This window comes from Mirounga leonina, unplaced genomic scaffold, assembly GCF_011800145.1.
Source record: "Mirounga leonina isolate KUSES-001 unplaced genomic scaffold, KU_Mleo_1.0 Mir_165, whole genome shotgun sequence".
In the NCBI taxonomy this organism is placed as follows: domain Eukaryota; kingdom Metazoa; phylum Chordata; class Mammalia; order Carnivora; family Phocidae; genus Mirounga; species Mirounga leonina.
The window spans coordinates 43,369,473-43,392,726 of record NW_023270415.1 but is presented as its reverse complement, the minus strand read 5'-3'; the positions used below and the strand labels follow the sequence as shown (position 1 = coordinate 43,392,726).

Sequence of the window (23,254 nt, the reverse complement as noted above, 5' to 3'; positions counted from 1 at the left end):
AAGTCATTTAAAGATCTGTCACATCCACGTCTGGTTGTTTGGATGCCTTGGAAATGTATCGGAAGTAAAAGATTGTGAGCAATGCTCTGCTTCAACCAACAACTGTGTTCTTTTTATTTTTGTCACATAAATTTACAACAAACTAGATGGGATTCTGTGACAGGGACACTAATACCACTGAGAGACCCATTCGAAAGCAGTCTACATTAAAGATAGCCTAGAGGCAACGTTTAATTTAGTTGTACCACCATGTAACTATAAGATAGAAAATTAAATCACTTATTAATAATATTCACTATCAATATTATCATTATCAGTATCTAGAATAATGTTTGACACATGATGAGTAGCATTTAATAAACCTCTCATGAAGAGATGAATGAGGACTCCATTGAATACAAATGATACTAGGAATATAAATATGTTAAAATGTTTGGGGATTCTTAATTTCTGAGCTCATCTGCCAAACATCTATCTTCTTTATCTAGATCTGACACAATCACTTCCTTGAAGCCAATTTTTAAAAAATTTAAATCAAGTTTCAATCCATTCCTATCGACTGACCAGAACTCTACTCTCAAATTAGGTTTTGCTTAGGATACAACTCTTTACCATTGAAAGCCAAAATGGAGTTTCCTGCCTCAAGCTAGCGGGTCCTGATGGTCACCGACTTCGAGAGATTCAGTCACGACAAGCAGTCAAATAAAACTGTGGTAACGCCAGATGCATCTTTCAACAGCCACACTGGGTAACTGGCACACACACTCTGAGGACCCTCTCCCCATCCTCACATCATGACGCACACCAGTTACTTCTCACTTCTCCCCTTCTCCCATCCTTCTTCCATACATTCAATTTCATACGTTTATGGAGCAGCTACCATGCATGGAGCCCCCACATGCTAGGTACGTCTGCCTCAGGGTTCAGAGACCTTCTCCTTTTTTCCGATCACCTGGCCCGGGAAGTCAGTCTGCCACCCCAGTAACTGCCCCGTCTTAATCCTGCAGAGCGCACTCCAGGCTGGAGAGGATTGAACATGGCCCTTCTGCATCTGCAGAAATGTATCCAGCTCTGCCCTGCCTCTCCTTTCACATGCTCTGGGGGCACCTTGGGGCTGGGAGGGAAAACAAATGCACTTTGACAAGGGGAGGAAAACAAAGCATGGGAAGCCCCCATGTGTTCCTAGCTGCAGGGGGGCACCTCTTCCTCCAGGGAAGACCTGGCACTATGGACAGGAGGCGGCCTTCCGCATCCTGTCTCCTACAAAAGCTTGGCAGCATCTTACTTCTGACCAACAGATGGGTGAGCTCTCAAAGGGGACACCTGCATTTCTAGGTTTTCATAAGCAGCTTGCTACCCCAGGACCACGGACAACGTCTCCAACTGCAGTTACACACGCTCATTTGGTGAATTGCCTTGGGCTCTACGGCTCTAACCAAATTCACTGGAGGCTTAGAGAATGCTTCCTGAGTCTCAGGTGCCATGCTATATGCACCCACATTTCTTCTTCTCAAGGACCCACGAGGAACGGCTCAGAGAAGCTAAGAAATTTGACCAGATGCAGGATTTAAAGCCTAGGCCTTCTTCAGACTTTTTTTTTTTTTAAGATTTATTTGGGATGGTGTGCGCAAGGGAGAGCGTATGGAACAGGGGGAGGGGCAGAGGAAGAGGGACAAGCAGACTCCATGACGAGCATGGAGCTTGATGCGGGGCTCGATCCCAGGGAGAGATCATGACCTGAGCCAAAATCATTAGCCAGACACCTAACGCACTGAGCCACCCAGATGCCCCTTCTTCAGACTTTCATATGCATTTTCCAACTTAAATAGCTTACCCGGTAGCGAGTGGTCAACTAATTACAATATAATAATTGTAAGGCCAAAACCACCAGTCTCATAGTTTTCACTAGCTAGTAGTTTTGCTGTGTTCTAAATCCAAAGACCTTATTTCTTAATAACTCAGCTCTCAAAATGACTATATTGGGATGTAACCACGTGCATCATTATCACTGTAAGAGGCCAAAGTCTGTAGGCCACTGATGATAGGCCTGAGAAAACGTTCAGAAATAATGAGACAGGTACCTGGAGTGTCCTTATTCCATTACCTGTTCCAGCATGTGTAAAGTTCACAATGGTTTTAACTCAGAACAAATTATGAAATGAAAACAAATTTTCTTGGCTGAAGCCCAAATAAACAGAAAATGTCTTGCTTCTTAACTGGGCTGTGAGCTCCTTAGAGAAGGAGCATCCTATGAATGATACCCGTATAGAAGCTAGGTCTGGGTGATAAAAGTAGTAGGAAGAATGACCTACCGAGCTAGGAAGAGACGTGGAGGAACCTTACATGAATATCGCTCAGAGAAAAAAGCCAATCTCAAAAGGCTACATACTGTATGGTTCTAATTGTATGACATTCTGGAAAAGCCAAACTATGAGGACAGTAAAACGATCAGTACTTGCTGGGGGTGGGGGGCGGGAGAGATGAGTAGGCAGCACACGGAGGGCTTTTAGGGCAATGGAAATACTCTGTACGAGGCTACAATGGCAGATCCATGTCATCGTACATTTGTCAGAACCCACAGGATGTACAACACCATGAGTGAGCCCTAAGGGGAACTATGGACTCCGGGTAATAATAACATGTCAGCGTAGCTTCACTGGTTGTAACAAACGTACCACTCTGGTGCGGATGCTGACAGAGGGGAGGCTGTGCACGTGTGGGAGCAGGGGCCCTATGGGAGCTCTCTGGACTTCCCCCTCAGTTTTGCCATGAACCTAAAACTGCTCTGAAAAACAGTCTATTTAACAACAAAAAAGTAGCAGGTGGGTAAATGTCAAAACGATCAAAAGAGTAAGGAACAGCCATTTACCGCAATATAATGAGAAGACCATGTGTCCTCACATCATTTTTGAAGGGGGCTTCTCAAAAGGAACAATCTGGGCAATTTTAAAAAGCATTTACGAGGACCCGCCAACGCGATGCAAAACAAACACACCTTCGTCTGAGCAGGTGTCTTGTTCTGTGTCTTCAGTGTCGTGGTTTCCACTTTTGGAACAACACCAGTGAACCCTATCTTTGGAAGTGGTCGGGCTGTTGTCAGCTCTGGGCTCTCGATGTCCTCATCAGCTCCTGCGGGAAAAAAACAAGCGAAGGTGAGCGGAGCACGGGAATCCCAACACAGGTTTCTCTATGAGCAGAGGGCGCTGTGCGGGGTGGCCGCTGACCAGGCCAGGGGCTTTCAAACTACCTGCTCCCCAAGAACCCCACACTGACCTTCCCGCAGTTTGCACACGATGAGGGGATTTCAGAGTGGATCTGCGGGCAGCCTGGCATTTTCTGTAACATTATCCTCAATGCTCTCAAGGACCCTTGCTTTCACTTCCATGCTCAAATCTCTCCTGCTCACAAGATTTCTGCCTTTCCTACGCTGAAACATGCTACACTTCCCACTTTAAAACACGACACAACGACAAGAAAGGCAGACTCTCCCACAGCAGACCCTTTCTTCTCTGAGGGGATCTGCTGCCCCCTCTCTCCTCTCTTTTATAGCCAGATTTTTCCAGTGGCCTGGTAGGTCCTCACCAGCAATCCACTCTGCTGGCCTCCCTCTAGTCAGATTTCGCCTGTCATCATGCTATCGGTGACGTTAGTTAATGAGGTCACCAATGTCCTCCACACTGCCATATCCAGAGGCATTTTCCTGAGTGGTCGTCATCTAATGGAACCTCCTCGCACCACCGGACACTGGTTAATGATCATCTCCTTCTTCATATACTATCTTTGGGCTTCTAACACTTTGACTTCCCAGTTTTCCCCCTCACCTCTTGGGCTACTTCTAAGTCTCCTTTGCAGGCTCATTCTCTTTCCACCTGGATGCAAAAATATCAGAGTTCCTTAAGGTTCTGCCCTAGGCTGCTTCTTACTCTACCTTCGCTCCCTCACCTACACTCCTGGCTTCAATTACCATCTAAATACAAATGAAACCTATATTTATATCATTAGCTTAACCACTCCTCTGAAATTGAGACCTACATATCCACTGGCTGGCTTGACATTCTCACTCAAAGGACTCAAAGGTATTATGCACCTCTCACATGTTCAAAACAGAGCTCACGATCTCCCTCCCCGTCCACCTATAAACCTGGTTGTCGTCCTGTGTTACCTGGCAGTGAACAGAACCTTCCATTCCTATAAATCACAACCCTGACTTCTTCCTTACCCCCACCTTGAATCCATCACCGCAGTTCTGATTTTACTTTAACAGGTCTTCGCTCTAACACTTTTCCACAGTTCCAGGGCCACCAGCCTCATCCAGGCCACCGTAATCTGTCCACAAGCCACCGGACCTGCCTTCTTCCTGAGAGCCCCCTCTCAGTTCACTGCCCACAAACCGGCTGTGACCCCATCATCCTACTATTTAAAACCATTACAATGGTACCCCACTGCTCCTGAGATAAATAGAAAATGTCTCAGCCCAGCCCTGCATGGTCCAGCCCTGAACCACCGTTCCAGCTTCCTTGAGCATCATTTTCCCCTCTCATCTGTCCCCTGATGTCCTGCCAGAAGCCCTCACCTGGCTAATTCCTAATTCACCTCCAGACCTCAGCACAACGATTTGCAAATTGCACTCATCTCATCCTCCCTTCCATATTATGTCAGAGTCCTCTGTTAAATGGCGTTTTAGTACTACCTTTCTTCGCCTAAGTTACATTTACCACAGATTTGTAATCGTGTTTATTTGTAGGCTATTGACTGAAGTCCCCTCCCCACCCCCACCCCCGCCACACACGGGACTAGAAACTCTTCGTAAGGCTCCGGCCTCTCTGAGTGCCTAACAGACTCCCCAGCACATACAGGCTCTGATCCAGTGTTTGTTCAAAGAGTGACTAACCGCCAACTGCCACCTGGGCACTGTTTTGTTTTGTTTTTGCCTTTTGACCGGAATAGCATTTGAGAATTTCTGACATTCAAATACGACATTCTTTTTAAGGTGATCATTTGTCAACTGTGTAACAACTCAAATAAACTCAAAACTCTGTACCTCAAACTAACCCGCTTCCTCAGACAGGAACGAGTAATGAATACCTCCAAGTTCCTCACAGAAGCCCGGTCACGTAACAAGCAGTTCAGAAGAGGTAACGTGCTGGAGACAGGGCAAGAGCCCTTGTTTCTGTTTAATGTCACATTTTAAAATATTTTATTCTATCAGCTATCTCCTTTAACTTGAGCACATACACTCATCATACGGGGAAGAAATCGTAGGGTAAATCGTGAAATAAATATGGGATTTGGCATTAAAAATAAACCTAGTACTGGTTCTGGCATATTTAGCTGTGTGACCTTGGGCGAGGAATGCTTGAAACTTAGGGTCTTCACGTGTAAAACGGTGATATTAATTCTTCGAGGTCTGCATGTGATAGATATTAGAAAGCACGGTACACACAAAACAGTATATGTAAATATGTCACGAATAATGATGGCTCCAGAAACACACTGCTCTTTTATATCAGCCCACCTGATTTTCTATCAAAGTCTTACATATAATATGCTTGATTTATTCCTACAATGAATCATTTCCTTACAAAAGATTTCTGCCAATGCCAAATGAAAATTTTCCATTAAGGGCTTTCAAGACCCCCTTCGTTCATACCAGTTACAAATATGAATCACCGAAGTAGGGGGATCTGTTGTGAGAAAGGGGAGATTTTTGTAAGGTCGAAAATTCCCTCAAGCTAGACTTCTTCCATCAGAGACAGGGGAGTGATCTGCCTCGGGTGGTTCTTCTACTGTATCTGTCATCATCTTTATTCAAATAGATGGTCCCCCCCTTGCCCAAACCAGAGACCTGGGAGCCCCCTGGATCACATCTCTGGCATCCCTGACTTGTGAGCTTCTCATTGTTTCCCCTGGCCTGAGACATCCCACCCCGGAGCCTTTTTCCACCTACTGCTCACACCATCTTGCTCAGGATCAACGTCATCCCCTCTCTCCACTACAAGACTATCTGCTTCCCAGCCTTCAAAACATCATGGCTTTGGTCTCCTCTACTGTTTTAGGTGTCCTTGTGAGTTTAAGAACAATTCCTTTATTGACAGCTTAGTTGGGCATTGGAAAATATGTGTGTTCCATCTACCATTTTTAACCAGAACTCTACGTTTCACTCTCAAATTTTTGTTGTACAGCGCTTTACCATATTATGTCACTCATGACATGGTGGTACGATTATTTTTTCTCATTTCTGCATTTCTCTGTCTCTTGGTTCTTCGAAGACAGGGACCAAGCCCTTCTCATCTCTCTGCCCTAAGAACATGGCGTGATGTGTGGCATTCAGTGAATGCCTGGAGTGTTCATATTCATTAATGTCCATTCTTGAGTCCACACAAACAGCATGGCCCCATCTCCTCACCTGGGAAGCACCCTCTAGGCCCCTGGCCGTTTTCCTCTGGTCCATTTGCTTTTCCACTAGGTAGCTAAGATAGGAGTGAGGACAGAGGGAACACTGGCCAAAACCCTGGGAATCCCAGTTTCCAGCTGGGACCGGGCATCAGCTAGGCAGGGCACCCTAATCCTAGAGTGACATATTATGACACAGGAGGCAGGTCAACAAAGGAGCAAAAGGGAACACACTCTCAAGTCCAACTCCCCAGCCCTCGCCCCAGCTCTATTACTCTCCGACAGTATGGTCTGAGGCAAGTTACTCAATCTCTCCGTGCCTTGGACTTTCCCATGCGAAAACTGGAGATGGTAACAATCTGTCCTTATAGAGATGTTGGAGGTATAGAACAGTGCCTGCCACACTGTATGGGCTTTACGAATTCCAGTTACAGCTTCTACTACCTTTAAGCTGTAAATCGATATACCTTTAAGCAGTGCCAGGGGGTCTCCAAAGTCTAGAAGGATGCACTTCTTTGCAGCAATGCTCTGCCCAGGGCTGGAGCCAAGGCAAAAGCAATGTGGATCCACACTGAAAGCTTAGTTCTATCTATCTGATTAGTGTGCTCTGGATTTCAAATGACCCACTGCAAACTCCTTTCACCTGCATGGGTACAGAGAAGCAGGACTATGTACCTGCTTTCTTTATATTGAACTTCAGGATAATCTTGGCATAACTCAGGAAAATGACTTGGACAACGTCTATAGATCTAACGACTCTTGGATTCTAAGATCTACGAAATGGGAAGAAAAGGGGTCCATATTCATTATCTCTTGGGACACTGTGAAGATAGTTACAAAGCACTTTTGAGGTGCTAAAGGAAAAAAAAAGAGGTGCCATGAGTGAAAGATATTAATAGTGTTGTGGGCTATGGAGAACAACTCTTTCCACACTCATTTGGCATGTGTGGTATATATCACTTCCCCAAGAACAACTAGGGCTATTTTTACATTCAAGTTGCACTGTAAGCTCATTGTTACTAGGTCAGCCACCATCGCTCTCGTCTTTCTCAGACTTGCTGTTTTCCAACTTAAAACACTCACTCCTATACAGGTAGACCTCGACAATTGATTTTGGTCTGTTCTGGGTCATTCTGAAGCCTGGGCCAGTCTGATTTCAGACATCTATGTTCAGCATAACTTTGACCATCTGTTGAATCTACAGTGAAAACTCCAAGCAAGAAAGGTCCTGGATAAGACTTTCCTAGCATACTGCTGACCACAAATTCTTGACTTGATTATTCGCTCAATATATGCACAAGTTCTTCTTCCTTTCCAGCTTCTTGGGGGGCCATTCCTGGTGAAACATTTTCCGCATATGGTAGTTTGCAAAACTGCCAGAATCCTTTACTCCCCCTGCCTTGTATCCACATCCTCTGTAATGTGACTGTGCACATCCTTTCATTCAGACTTGGAGGCTGGGCTGGCCTAGGACCTGCTTTTGACTAGTAAAATGTGGTAGGGATGCTGTGCCAATTCTCAGCCTAGCATGCAAGAGGCTTTGCACACTTCTACTTGCTCTCTTGGGATCTCTATATCCTCCTGTCAACAAATGGCAGGCCCACTGGAGAAGGAGAGGCTGAGTAGACCAGAGCCAAGTTTGCCCCAGAGCTGGGACAGAGCCCAACCAAAATCAATAAAGCTGCCCAGACTCTAGCTGACCAAGGACACACGAGGGGGTCCAGTTAGCCCAGCCTAAATTGCCATCCTGCAGAATAATGAGCTAATGAAGGACTGTTGATTTTAGCCACTACGTTTTGGGCTGGTTTGTCATGGGGCAGCATTACTGAGATCATAGGTTACAGATATAAGAGGGGAGTGAGGATATCACTGTATCATCATTTTGCTTGGCTGATACATTCTCCCTCCTACTCTTGAGTAAGAAGGCACAACTCTTTTTGCTTCCACCCATAATCTAGAACATAGGGTTGGTGGCTTCATCAGACTGGTGTCTGAGGGATTTCTTTCAGGGTGGCTTCCCACTTTTATCACTCTGAAAGCCTTCATAATAAAATTAAAACCAATGTTGAGCCAACACTGACTGCTTGCCAAGCACCAAACTCTAAGAGCTATAGATGTGTTAACCCCTTGGAGCTTTACAACAACCTAGGTGATAGAGATTATTATTACTTTCCATTTTATGAAGGAAGAAACAGAGACTCAGCCAAGTCAAACACATTCCCAAGATCTCACAGCTTAGGTGGCGGAGAGCTAGAATGTGCATCCAGGCATTCTGACTCCAAAGGTGTGTCCTTAACCACTGTGCATCCTGCCTGTCTCCTTGAAATAAGCTCCAGTGGGGTGTGTGTGTGTGTGTGTGTGTGTGTGTGCAAGCATGGAGAACAGAGGCGCTCACGGAGGTAGATGGCCTTACCCGAGCCTGAGGCAGAAGCATAGTCATCATCATCAATAGGATACACTCCCGAAGCTTCTTCAATGGAGCTATTGTCGAGGTACATGTCTTTATCAGACGTCAGCTCTGCTCTCTGAGAAAAGAACAAGAAAGGGTTCAGAATGGTGAGAGATTAAGAAACCTGCTCATTTAGCTTACTGTTCAGGTTTACCCCAAGGTGACTACTCCTCTTTCCTCCAGTCCTTTGAACCCACATTTCTGGCCCTCCCCTTCCTCAGGACATCCTGCTAATGTGGATTAAGTCACAGGCTGACCATAGGCAAAACCCCCGCCTCCCAAGGGAAGCCTCAGTAGCCTAATCCAAGAGAACGGAACAGCTCAGAGACCTAAGCACCTCTCAGGGGCTTATTTCATTATATTCCACTGAACCTGTCTGAGTTTCGGTGGTCTCAGTGCTAGTTAGTTATAAGCCAGCTCAGGCATTTCCTCTGTCACAAAGTCATTGTGAGGCTCCCTTACTGGAGAACTACCAAACACTCAGATTATTTAAGACTTTCTTGGGGATGAATACAACGGTTTTACCACACTTAGGCCAGATCATCACCCAGGGAGCCATCAAGGCCCACCAAACGTCTGCAGGCCTGGCCACACTCAGAGCTTTGTCACTGTGGCCGAGAGCTCCCCAGATGTCCGGGCAGCCCGGACCCGTGCAGACGCCAGGAAGGGAGGGCGCCCTGCAGGCAGCAATCCCCAGGGGGCTCCTCCGACAAGAGCCAAAGCCCACCCCGAGCCCGCTTCTAGGGTTCACTGGCTTAGCAGAGCCATAATGACAAATACAGATAAAGCCACATGAGCACATTCTTTTCATATTATTGGCACTTGGAACCAGCAAATCACACACTTCACATGGAGAGGGATCATTCGCGAAGTACACCGGCTCCACAGCTTCTTTGCTCTTCAGTAAGCATTTTTGTATTAAAATTCAACCTCATCCTGGCCGTAAGGGTAACTCACATGAATTGGAGGCAGAGTAGATGCATCGTTTTTTTATAAAATGGTCTTAATAAATTGGTATTTTCCCACGAGTATCTCAGGAAAACCCAGAAACAAAAGCAGACGGTCAGATCAAACAACGCTTGTGTTTGGAAATAGGCAACACTCATATTGTCCTATTTTTAAATATTAAATTGAATGTTTGCTCCTAAGAGGAATTATAAAAAATGTTTCCCTTACTACTCTGGCTCTCGTTAGATTTCCTCTTAAAATAAGACTCTGTGTTCCAGCGGTCGCCGTGACTGGAACCTTCCTAGGAGGACAGATGGGGTCCAGCCCTCCTAACAGCACTACTTTATTCTCTCGGGGTTTCAGCGGCTGCCTGGAGAAGCTGGAGCCTCGTAAACCTGAGCCCATGTTCTCCACCGGGCCTCAGCGCCCACCGACAGAAAAGTATGCGAACTCCTTTTTCTGTTGAGCTTGCCATACCAGCGCGTTGAGCACTGAAACCCTCGGGGCTGGTTTTCCAGTGGGATGGCTGGCCGGCATCGAGTGACCACCCTGAGCCAAGAGCGTGGTGGCATTTTTCTGCTAGACTGGTCAGAGCTGACCTCTGCACTCGGAGGCCATCCTGCATCATCCTGGTTTCCAAGGCCGTAATTCCCAAAGCTTGTAAACCATGTCAGGATGGTCGCTCAGCTCTACCATCAACTTAACTGACCCCTAGCTGACTCTCTACTGCTCTGAGAGCAAGGACTGTACCTCACATCTCTTTAATCCACCCCAGCTCCCCGCAATCACAGTAGGGGGTGCGTATATATAGTAGGTGCTCAGTAAATGCTGCTTGGGCTGTTGGGGCTCACGCTGTAAAGCAATTTTCCGTCCGGCTTATGTTAACCTCTGTCCTGTGACTGTCATCTGGAGCACCCCCTCATTCTTTCTCTCAAATCCTGCCTATGAAACAGGCTCTGACCACCCCAGTCCCTGGATGTAGTCGTACACTGCGATTTTGGATTTTATAGCCTATGAACAGTTTAAGCCCTAAACTCTTACTGTTATTTTTCATTGTTTCATGTATACTTTCTTTTGCCCCTCCGCTGAGTACAACTTGCTGAAGGCAGCATGCTTCCTGCCTCTCTCAAAATGCATGCGTACTCAATAAATATTTGTCAACTGAGATTACCTAAAACAAATTGGCCTTTGACTCAGGTTTCAGAGTTAACACCTCTCACGGGACCTCCAGGATTCCTACAGTTAAAATCTCTCCATTCTAAGCCTGGGAGATTGTCGGCCCCAGACCTCCCATGCGCGTTGCATCACATCTCCTTAAGTAACCTAGAGTCTGAAACCTAAGTCAAAGTATCTTTTAACATATTAGAAACCTATTTGTCTTTTCTTAATATTGATTCCATTTTCCTCTTGACTCTGTCCAAAAAGTTGGAGGTGGCATGGTAACACGAAGATATTTAATTCCTACGGGTTAACTGAATTTCTGTTCATTACGTGAGCCAGTTGTCATCTGTCACAACAGACAGGCAGAGGGGCCAAAAAACATCTCCCAGGGAATTCTGGCCACCTCACAGTTCAGCCACACTGGGTCGCCTGACAGGCAACTGACTTCCCCATGACAACCCTCCGAGGAAGCTGTCCCGCCTGAGCTGCTACAGGACTTGGGGTAGAAGCGTGGGCGCGTCTGGAGAAGCTGGTTTGCCCTCGGCCCCTTGGGGTCTACAGGGCTCCAGTATGGTTGTGGGGCGGACGAGATGTTTCACAGGCTGGAGGACCACTAGGTATTCGGCTCCTCCATCCTCCAGTGTCGTGCAAATGACTGTGACATCAAACCCACAGTCATCTCCTGCTCTGATGTCAGGGGCACCAAGCACAGAGGAGGAATTACCAAAATCGTTCCACAGAGTCCAATTTAATAACAAGCAGGGCCCTTTTCACTCTGTAGCAGATAATGCTCAAAGAATAACTCCATTGTCTTTCCTTTAAACAACAACAACAACAAAAACCTTTCCAAACACGACAAGTGCCTTTTGTGGAGACTCTGCACTCCAGGCTGAGAGAATTTCTGCACTCAACATATGCCTGGAGAGCGAAATGGAGTTGCACAAACACTCCCCTGGGGCAAGATGTGCATCTCTCGAACACCATGGAAAGGGGTGACTCAAGACGACTGCTTACTGCTTTTACACCTAGCCACATGTGGGCTGCCTCGCTAAGCAGAGCGCCGGGACTCGCCCTGAGCCCCCTCCTGCTCAGTGAGGCAGAGCCACTGGACTAAGGGAACGGTGGCAGGGCCCAGCAGCACGGAGCGGCAGGCCGACCGGGGCATTTCACAACGACGTGGTTTAGTGTGGGGCTGACCACTTCTGTGAGGCTGGGCCAATCCTGTTAGCTAACAGGGCTCAGAGTACGAGCTGGAAGAAAAACAGAGTTGGTCTTTCAGACCTTCTCCCCCTTGGCTGATGCAAGACGTGAACACCGGAGAGCAAACGGAAGCTGTGGAAAGCCACTAGGCATGGTGAGGAGGAAAAGCTACTGCAAACCACAGAGGCTGATGCTTGCCGCCATCTTTGGCCGCGGAACCTGCAACCTTTTCCTTGCAGGCAGTTCCTCCCAGAGAACGCACCACTGACTCAGTTTTGTATCCCCACAATGCCCAAAGGCAGGCAAGGTACATACCTGCTTCTACCCTAACTCCCTCCCTCCTTCTCCAGCCCCCGAGCTGCGGCAGCCTCATCATACTGGGCCTGGGCCACTAACTACTGAGGCCTCCTTACTTGGCCGCTGGCTAAGTCTTTGTGTTTGACTACACTCTGCGGAGGGACCATCCTTAAATGTCACCGTATCACTCCCAGCTAAAAACCTTTTATTGGTTCTCTGTCACCTACAGGATGATATAAAAACTCCTTAGCTTGGAAAGAAGGGCTTTCACCATATGGTCACTTTGGTGACCGGAGAAGGGCCACCGGCACTTCCGGTGTCGGCTGCCGTGCCTTCCTCTACCCAACCCCGGGCTCCCCGACAAACTCAAGAGACCTGGTCACACTGATTTCCTTTATGTAAGACTGCTACGAGGAAACAAACTCCTTTAAGGATGGAAAATTGAGGAGAGCCATGGTGATCTAGGCCTTACATGCCTGAGGATGATGAAAACCAGTATTCTGAGAGAATGATTTAGCCCAAACTCATATGGTATCTGTAATATAAATGAACAGAGAAATGTTAATTTGACGCATAAAAGACCAGTGCCCCGATCTTGGTTTTAGTAATATCACCAACCTGTCTATTTGTGAGACAGCAACTGAACAAATCTACGTATTGGACTTTCTCACGTAGATAAAGCCTAACTTGAACAAATATTATGTTTCAAACTGCCAGTGTGGAAATCAGTTATTTAGAAATCTGAGGTCTTCCTTGAAAGATACACTGCCTTATCTACTAGATGAATGTCCTCTAACTCTCTTAAACTAGCACAAGCGATAAACAGTGGTCAAGATAATTAAAGCTCAAAGCAGTAAGTGTTAAATTCACTTTACGGTTGCAACTCAGGTTAATAACAAAGTCAGAAAGTAGAAAATCTAACTATTTATGGACACCAGACATACCTGCAACTGATCTTCAGAAAATTAGCCTTTGGATATAAAAATAAAATATTCATGTGGCCTAATATTACATTCTGTATCACATCACAGAAAACAAACACCTAGATGATGTTCTTAGTTTTAGGATAAAGGCACATCTAGTCCTGATTTGGACTCAAATGTCTATTAATTTTTAGGGTGATTACAAAGTGCCAGACTGGTTGTAACTTTAGCTTATCTTTCCAGAGGTGACTTAATTAACTCTTTTGTTACTAGCTAACATACACTGTAAATGAATAATAATAACCTAAAATTTTCTCCCATACCGTCATTCAGAGATGATACATATGTCCTTCAGATGAACTTGACAATTCTGGCTTAGGTAAAGCCCAAAGGAACATTAATCTTAAGAGCTTGGCTGGACATTATAGGCATCAAGATCACCTATTTATTTCAAAAGTGAAGAAACAGAGCAAAGTAGCTTTAAAATCATCCAGTCTAGTTGGTGCTCAAACTTGAGCCCAAGACTCTAGACACTTAATTCTGGGCTCTTTCTGTTACAATGTAATTCCCCAGAACATGAAGATATCAGAGCCATTCAGCCCGGGATTCAGAAGGATTAGCTGTAGCTAACTGTTAAGTGTTTATTATGTGCCAGGCATTTTGTGCTAAGTGTTTTGTAAGCACTGGCACATTTAATCATCTCAACAATCTCCACTGCAGACCAAGCTACTGAGACTTGCCTAAAAAACATACAGCTCAGAAGTAGAGAGCAGATTCATATCCAAGTCTGAACTTCAAAATGTATGCTCGTTGAGAGTGCTGGCCATGCTGAGCCTACCTCCCTGCCTGCTTTTCCTGTGATTCACATGTAATCATCATAAAGGTCCTGAGAAGAACTGCAATCAGAGTCACGTTGACCTGCCTGAGCCAGCACTTATACACTTTGGCCATGGAAATTCTCCCTCCAGGATATCTATTTAACATCTTTCAGAACTAGCATTCTTGGCATCCTAGATAGGAAAAAAAAATTCTATGTTAAGAGTTAAGAGTTCTAGGGCGCCTGGGTGGCTCAGTTGGTTAAGCGACTGCCAACATGGAGTCCCAGGATCAAGTCCCGCATCGGACTCCCTGCTCAGCGGGGGGTCTGCTTCTCCCTCAGCCCTCTTCCCTCTCATGCTCTCTGTCTCTCATTCTCTCTCTCTCAAATAAATAAATAAAATCTTAAAAAAAAAAGAGTTAAGAGTTCTAGCTTAACAGTTCCTTCTCTGCCTAATGTCCTGTAAGCTCCCCCTATGAAGGATGCCTGGAGTCATGACCATCATTTGCCATTCATTCATTTCAGGAATACCTTCCTCTCTATCAAGTATCCCATCCAAACCAAAGAGGTAATAGAAGAAAATAGCCCTATGTTTATTGTTGGAAAACGATACTATTGTCCTTGAATAGGTGACATTTGCCTGTTTTGTAAGCTTATAAGCAAATACTGTTGGATTTATAAGCACTTATTTTAAGGGTTTGTTCACAGCCAACTAACTACCTGGTACCTAATCCTGTTCTAGGCTTACTCTAACATCTGGTATAAAATACATACAAAAGCCAAGGTCAAAGGTGAGGTCACACATGAAAGAAAATTTATAAATTCTTTACTTAAGAAAGCTAAAGTGTTTTACTTTTTTTTTTTTTTTTAAGATTTATTTGCGTATTTGAGAGAGAGAGCTTGTGCGCACAAATAGGGGGAGGGGGAGAGAGGGAGAGGGAGACAATCAGACTCCCCGCTGAGCAGGGAGCCCAATGTGGGGCTGGTTCTCAGGACCCTGAGATCATAACCTGATCTGAAATCAAGAGTAGGACGCTTAACCAATTGAGCCACCCAGGGGCCCCTAAAGCATTTTAAGAAACACTTTAGGGTACCTTCCATAAAGTGGGGAATGGATTTATAGGCATACCTCAAAAATGGCAGGTTTGGTTTAAGTTGCAATAGCATTATGTCCAAAAAACCAATCTACGTAACTTAATTATAAAATATTGCTAAAAAAAATGCTAACCATCATCCAAGCTTTCAGTAAGTTGTAATCACTGATCACTGTAACAAGTATAATAATGAAAAGTATGAAATATTGCAAGAATTACCAAAATGTGACAGGGACACAAAGTGAACAAATGCTGTCGGAAAAATGGTGCTGACAGACTTGCTTGATGCAAACTTTCAATTTGTAAAAAATAATTTGAATTGTTTCAAACCTTCAATTTGTAAAAAACAAACAAAAACCAAAATACAATACCCGCAAAAAAGCACAATGAAACAAGGTATGCCTCTAAATTATTTATTTGCACATATTAGGAAAAATAAATCCAAATTCTGAAAAAAATCATTAGGCTTCATGAAGGAAGAATCGCATGTAGGTATAAAGTGTGAAGGAAAAGGAGGACTAGTCAGGCCTGCTCATAAAAATGGCAAATTAAAAAAAAAATTTTTTTTTAATGTAAAATCACAGGCAACTATATAGAGAAATCCAACTGGTTCCACGAACCTTTTGCCACAAACTGAGGCCTGGCAGATGACGGAATTCCTACAGTTCTTCAAGTCTGAACCACTCATTTGGAATTACCACCAAGGTGGGGTTTTCCTGTTGGATACAGAGGGGGAATCTTATCTCACCACTCAGAATGCACATTCCTTGAAGAGGTCCAAGAATCAGGGCAGGGCTGATGATTTCCGCATCTTCTATCAGACCTAGCATCGTGCTCTACGAACCAACACAGGATAAAGGCTCAACAAAGAGTAGAAGAGGTCACAATTCCCCAAAAGGCTGAACCCAAGCTTAAAGCCATTTGGGGAAAGGAAAGAACCATCCTTTCTAACGAAGTTACCTGGTTACCTCACATCTGGGAAAACTAGATCAATGTTCTCTTACCTGGTCTCTTTAAAATGAGCAATCTGCAATTCAGCCTTCTACTGTAAGGAGAAGCTATAAAGGTAAGTGTTGACCTTAGAAGAAAGTGCCAACTCACTAAGGATGCCTCCAATGAGCCAGAGATAGTGTTAGTCTTTGGAGAACATTTCAAGGGCTGAAGAGCATTTAAAAAGTAACACTGAGATAGTGTACTTAATGGTAGACATTTTCCTCTTTGTTAAAATAAAAAAAAAAAAGAACTGAAAGTGGTTCAAAAGCAGTTTGATTTCCTAGCTTTTGAATTCTGAAACATTTGAATCACAAAATTCAATCAACATGTCTTTTAATACTCTTCCTGAAATTGGTTTATTGCTAATACTAAACAAAAACCAGTCTTCCTCTCAGGCAACAAGGAAGTCAAGTCAGGGGAGGGCAGGGGGAAGCAGGACACACTGATTCTTTTTTTTTTAAGGTTTTATTTTAATTCACACACCAACAATTCTTACTTCTGTTTGTGGTAAAGGGTTCAGATTCCTAATCTGGAGAGAGAAGCGAAGAACCTTTGCCCTGAATTAAATTCGTTGGCAACAAAAATACGGCCCCGGGAAGCGATGTATATTAAAGCACTGCCTGGGACCTCTGAGTGGGATCATGCTGAATATGCATGACACACAAAAGGAAAATGTTCATTACTTACAGATGAGCTCCAAGTTGTGCTTTCTTCCCTTTTTGGAATATCAAACAGAGGAGAGCAAGAGGTTTGTAGCCATGTTATTATAAGCACTGCTGCCTCTCCCACTCCCAAACTAGAACATTCCAGTATTTATTTTGTTATCCATACGACCACAGTTTAGACTAGAGTAAAAATAGAAGCCGTGTGAGCCTAACCTGAAAAGTCCCAAGTGCTGGAGAGGGTCAGTATTAATATATTCTAACTGAAATAACGAGATTCTGTTTCCTGGTGGAGTTTGGCAGGAGCAGGGGGAAAAAGAGATTTGGAATTTATTTCTTACTCAGAAGTGTTTTGTAAAAACTACCATAACGGGACAGACTCCAAGTCAAGCACAAGAAGGCAACAGGCTCTGGTTTAGATTTAATAATTCACTCTGAAGGTTTTCAACTGTGACAACTTTAGGCCCCACAGCACAAACACATATATTCTCCACCCTATAGGGGGGCCCACAGAATGCCACGGGAAGCCTATGGGACAGGCAAATGGGAAAGACCTTAGGTCCAAAGGGCAGACCACACCCTCCCAGGCTCCAGCTGATGATGCCAGAGAAGGGACCTGCGGGCTGAGGCCAGCAGCAGCTGATGGATGCAATTTCCAGCTGAGACCGTACATCAGAGGTCTAACCTAGCACTGAGTTTGAATGTTAATAGGAATATGGGACACTTTACTACTGGTCTGTGAAGAGACACTTTGACTATTTAAAAGACACCAACGAACAGAAACTGGCACAGGCCCTTGGGGAAGCACACTGCTAAGGTGTTTTAAGAAGATAGGAAATCTTTTATACCATCTGACCAGATATTTCTACTCTCAGGAATTATCCTAACGAAAAATTATAAAAGGAAGAAGAGTTAGGGCGTTTACTACCACACTAAAGCAAAATCACCAAGACAACCTATATGCCCACTATGGGTGGGGGGGGGGGTAGCTCTGTAAATTATGTGTGATGTGTTAGCTTTCTCAACATAGCCGTTAAAAATCATATACCGCAGAGCAACAAAGAAAAGTGTTTAGACAACACATGAAATTTAAAAACATATACTATTTTAATTTTTCCTAGTATTACAATTCTATTAAAATTTCCTATCATTTGGCCAAACACAGATAGGGGAATGGAAAACGAATGGAGTTCTGGGGCGCCTGGGTGGTTTAGTTGGTTAAGTGTCTGACTCTTGATCTCAGTTCAGGTCTTGATCACAGGGTCATGAGTTACACACACACACACACACACACAGAGTGCATTGGTGAGGATGGTGGCTTATGAGTGATTTCTTTCCTAACTGATACTGTCATTGCATTTGTACCATATATATGGTGCTAAATGCACAGCAAGCACGATGCCATGAGTCACAGTCACAGATAACAAGGGACCAGCTTCTAAACATCAACAGTACAAACAAGTAAGTTTTCAGAAGTTCAACAGTTCATGCATCAAACATGGACAAGTGCATATATACAGAGAGAGGATCTAAAGAAAGCAACATGGAATTACATAGGTGTATAAGTGATAAACATTAGAAACAAAACAAAACAACTTCACACTTCAGAGAATTGCCATAGAATGACCCGACAGTGCTTGGGCCACTCCTGATTCATTTCATCCGAGGTCACAGTAGCAAAAGGTCTAGCCAAATGGATATTCAAATCACAAGATTCCAGGTTCTAAAATTTCCTGGGTTTAATTACCCACCTTATTAGCTACTCTTGGCTCCTGGGTTATTTAAAGCAAGGAAGCTGCTCCCTGTCAAAGTCAGGTTGGCCAGGTTTCTCACTGAACAAGTTTGCCTTCCAGCTTAGGCCCTGCCTGTGGAGGTCAAAACCTGAACTCGGAGCACTGTGCCCCGACGGCCCCCCGGGGTTGACATGCCAAGGGAGCCCCCACATGTTCCACACTGCTCCTGGTTTTCAGAGTCTGTTCTACTACACTTAACTCTCCGTAAGGAGAGCCTCTCATTCTGCCTCTTCTACTGATTCCAGAAGGCCTCTGGCCTGACCCAGTGACTACCTGACCCAGGAGAGCTTTTTCAATAAAGATGACATTTGTGGCTGGTTCCTTATCCTGGAAGATTGAAAGTGTGTCCGCACTTACCCAAATAAAAATAACAAAGCAAGAAGGAAGGGGATAAATACAAAGGTGGTAAGACCACTGACTGCAAAAGAGAGCCAAGCTGTTCTGAATAGTGGGCTTTTAAGACCTAGGGCCAAGTATGCCCAAGCGATTATTCACATTACTGGTATCTGCTGGAAAAAACCACCCTGATTCTGCCCAAGACTCTCAGCCCCGAGCCCCATATTTCTGTTATATAAAGAAATTGTTCTTGACTTTTTAACCAAGTGGGGGAAAAAAACGAAACAAAACGAGGGTCAAGCAGCTTTTAAAGAAATGACTTCCTTGATGGAGAAACCAGGACAAGATTTGAAGATATCATTAGAGTCTACTATGAGATCCATCACGGACCCTACATGAAGTTTCCCAAGAGATGGAACCTCCCTAGGCTGTACCACAGCACTTGAGACAGGAGCACAAGATCCCAGACAAAAAAGCACGGTCTTCACAGAATAGGTTTACAGGAGTCCCATGACCTGCGCCACCTGTTAAGCAAATTCATTTCCGAAAGTGCTCCTGTTGGCATGCTAAAGTGTTGTATTTGACTAATTTATGTGAAGATAACATTTACACATTCGCCAAATGAAGAGGAAAAAAGACTGATAATTTTTCCCCCACCAATAATAAACACTTTATTGGTTTTGTAAACGGACATGCGGCAAAGCTTCCAAAATCCCAAAAGGTAACCTGACGCATCCCAGCGTTGTCTTCTGTCTTTCTGATCTACCTCCTCCATCAGAATCTAGATGTGAAGACAGACACTTCGCCAATGGAACGGTATACGGTTATGATACGAGGGTGTAGAGGATGAGGGGAAAGAGGGAGCCTGCAAGATGGTTCAATTACCTGCTCAGTTAAAAAATATTTAAGGAGTGCTTTGGAATATCTATTTAAAAAGAGCATTTCATTACTTTTTTGCCCCCACATGAGGCTGATTCACAGTAATTCACTAGTGATAATTAAAAGTCTCAGTTGGAACACACATTCATAAGCACCATTTCATGAGACACAGCACTTAGTTTTCTAAAAATATGGTAAAGAAAAGCAAATAGTTACAAGTCAAAATATATCAGGCCATCTCAGGGAAATTGGTTTTCTTTTCTCCAAGTGAATCCAGTAATAAAAGTAGCTTGCCAACTGATTCCATCCGTTCCGAAGCAAGCCATACAAAGGCTTCTGTGGTGATTTAGCACCCAAGAGCGCTAAATAAAACTTGATGATGCTAAACCTAACACTATTTTCTAAAAATTCCCACATTCCCCAGGATCTTCAATTCTGCCCAAAGTCACGGACCACCCCATTCCTGCAAATGCCTCTGTAAAATAACCAATGACAAAGTCTCGATAAAAAGCCCTTCCCACCCCTTCACCCCTTCAGGCAAGCCCCCTGAGCTACCTGTACCTCTTAATTTTCTGGGGAGCTCAGACTCTTACTGACAATGCATAACCCTGGGAGCCCGGGCCACAGTAATGGTTTCTCACTCGGGTGCCATCACATGCCTTCCAACATGGGACCAATTTCTAGTAGATTTCACTGCTCCAGGCATCCTGCCTCCAGACAGTCCCTCTGCCCACAGAGTGTTTATTATTTAATTGGTACGAGATCCACGTGCAGCCCCCGAGAATAACTCAGTCATGGCACACGTATGTAAGATGCTCACCGAAGACATGGTGCGGGCCTCGGGGACACAGCTGGGGAGCCAGCAGCTTCTAGGATTCCTAATGTCAGCAGGACATACCTGCCTTTGGCCAATGCTCTGGAATAAAAGGAGACCTCTGACTCTCTTCCTGCTGTTTAACCTTGCACACCGTTTGTAGAAAAAAATTACTCACTTCTTGCCCCTCCTGCTTTGGAGGCTGAAGAACGCGGGGCTGAATGATCGCAGCTGCTGGGCAACCTCTTTGGCATGCAAGGCAGCAACTCCTCACCTAATAGCCTTCCTCTGCCTCGCTGCCCTGGCCCGCCAGGGACGGCCATGATCTCTTCAAGCGGTCACATTGCAGCGCAGCCCCCATGGAAACCCATTTGGAACTGTTCAAGCTCGTATCAAAGATGATGTTTTTAATACAGATTGTTCTTTTTAAATCCCTTACAAAAGCAGCTGTAATCAATCGTGCTGGGGAGGGGAGGGGGACTCCGTAAAAAGCTGCCACTCAGAAAGCCCTAATATTGATTCCTTCCCCTTTCATGGCTTTTAAGAAAACAATCCCATGCTAAGAAACCATAATCAATTTCTCTAGACTTTGCTAACATGAAACACTATCTAAACTACAAAATATTTTTTTTAAATTCAATAAAAACCATAGCCGATATAAGAAATCCATCTGTTACCCTGCCTTTCGTTCTAGGGAAAACATGTTTGTTTTTGTAAAGGAAAGTCAGTTGAACAAATTCGATAATTATTAAATACTGACTAAAGCTCAGGAACTAAGAGTTGTTAAGCAGGTGACACTCAAAGATTAAGGGGAAATCTGTCTTCATTTGAGATCCGGCTTTTCCAATTCTTCATTTGCAAGACAATACATGCTATTTTTCCCTGTGCCTATTCTTAGAGAAAACTGTCAATTCTAAGCCTGTGTTTATAGACCGTCATGATTCCAAGTGGTCACATCCTGACTGAACTTCCAAATACCAGAATATTTTAAGTCGTTTCCCAGGAATTATGGTAGATATATTATTCTGTCAAATCTGCCTCTCCACATTAGGCCTCTCAGAAACACAAACATTTCAAAAGGCAAAAAGTCCATGTTTAAGACCGTAATACGCAGATGGAGTCATCTGGCATTTTCATTTAAAAAAATAATATTCAAAATCCTCGCGAGCCTCAACAGCCCATTTCCAGATTAGACATTAAGGAAAAGCACAGTTTAATGTAATGTCTATTATCTGTACTCCTGTTTAGAATGAAAAAAAAAAAAAAAAAACCCAAAGACTTTATTAAAATGCCTTCCATAAAATGAATACAGAACCGGAATCTAAGCAGCCAGCCAGCCCATACAACTACCGTGTCAGCGTGGCACTTACCACGTGCATGGAAGGAGATCTGGTCAAATCCGAGAGCTGGCAGTAAAGCAGAAAAACAAGAGAACTTGCTTCGCCCTTTGCTTTTCTCCCAAGTAAGTATAATTTCAATTTCAAGGGAGTGAGCTATGATTTCTGTGGTAAGGATCTGATCCTCATTCAGGTTTCCTGTTCCCAGCATCCAAAGACCACAGGAGTTTACTGAACGGATGGCTATACGATTTGCAAATGTACGAGTTGAGAAGTTTAACTCCCTCTCCACACCTACCCCAACCCTTCAAATTAGAGAAGGCCCCTGCTTTTTCACCAAACTAAATAAGCAAGAGCTGAGGGTTCTGTAAAACTCCTTAACACTAGCTGATCAAGGGCCAGAACCTTTATCAAGCCCTACCTCCTGGGGCCACCACACAAGGAGGATTTCACAGCTTCACTGGCCTGGGCAGCCTTTGTATCCCCAGTACGTTCCTTAAGGCAACTTTCCTCCAGCAAACAAATCTCCGGCCTCCCTCTCTTCCATCGTAAAACTGTCACAGCACAAAACACCCAAGCATTAAATAGAAACCAGAATTAGGATCAGCCTGGTCAACCAACGCCAATCCCATCCTTCTAGCTGGATGCCCTGGATCAGGGCTGGCTGGGGAAATTTACTACGGGGAGCAGAAATGTTCTGTATGTGTCTTGTCCAAAATGGTAGCCACTAGCCACACGGGCCTGTCAAGCAGGTGCAGTGGGGCTAGTTCAACAGAGGCACCGAGTTTCTTATTTTATTTATTTATTTATTTTTAAGATTTTATTTATTTATTTGACACACAGAGAGAAAGCACAAGTAGGCAGAGAGGCAGGCAGAGAGAGGGGCAGAAGCAGGCTCTCTGCCGAGCAGGGAGCCCGATGCGGGACTCGATCCTGAGACTCCAGGATCATGACCTGAGCCGAAGGCAGTCGCTTAACCGACTGAGCCACCCAGGCGCCCTAAACATTCTTTTTTTTTTTTAAGATTTTATTTATTTATTTGAGAGAGAGAGAGCATGAGAGGGAGGAGGGTCAGAGGCAGAAGCAGGCTCCCCGCCGAGCAGGGAGCCCGATGCGGGACTCGATCCCGGGACTCCAGGATCATGACCTGAGCCGAAG

General features: G+C 44.6%; 1 protein-coding gene across 1 annotated transcript in view; it reads right to left on the bottom strand.

The window, feature by feature from the left end:
• SDC2 (syndecan 2) overlaps positions 1-23,254 on the bottom strand; it is a 97,407-nt gene that overhangs the window by 3,387 nt on the left and 70,766 nt on the right. The window contains exons 2-3 of the mRNA XM_035011573.1: positions 8,807-8,918; positions 2,996-3,129 (exon numbers count right to left, since the gene is read on the bottom strand). Coding sequence (XP_034867464.1) covers positions 2,996-3,129; positions 8,807-8,918 — 246 coding nt within the window. The remainder of the gene's footprint in view (positions 1-2,995; positions 3,130-8,806; positions 8,919-23,254) is intronic.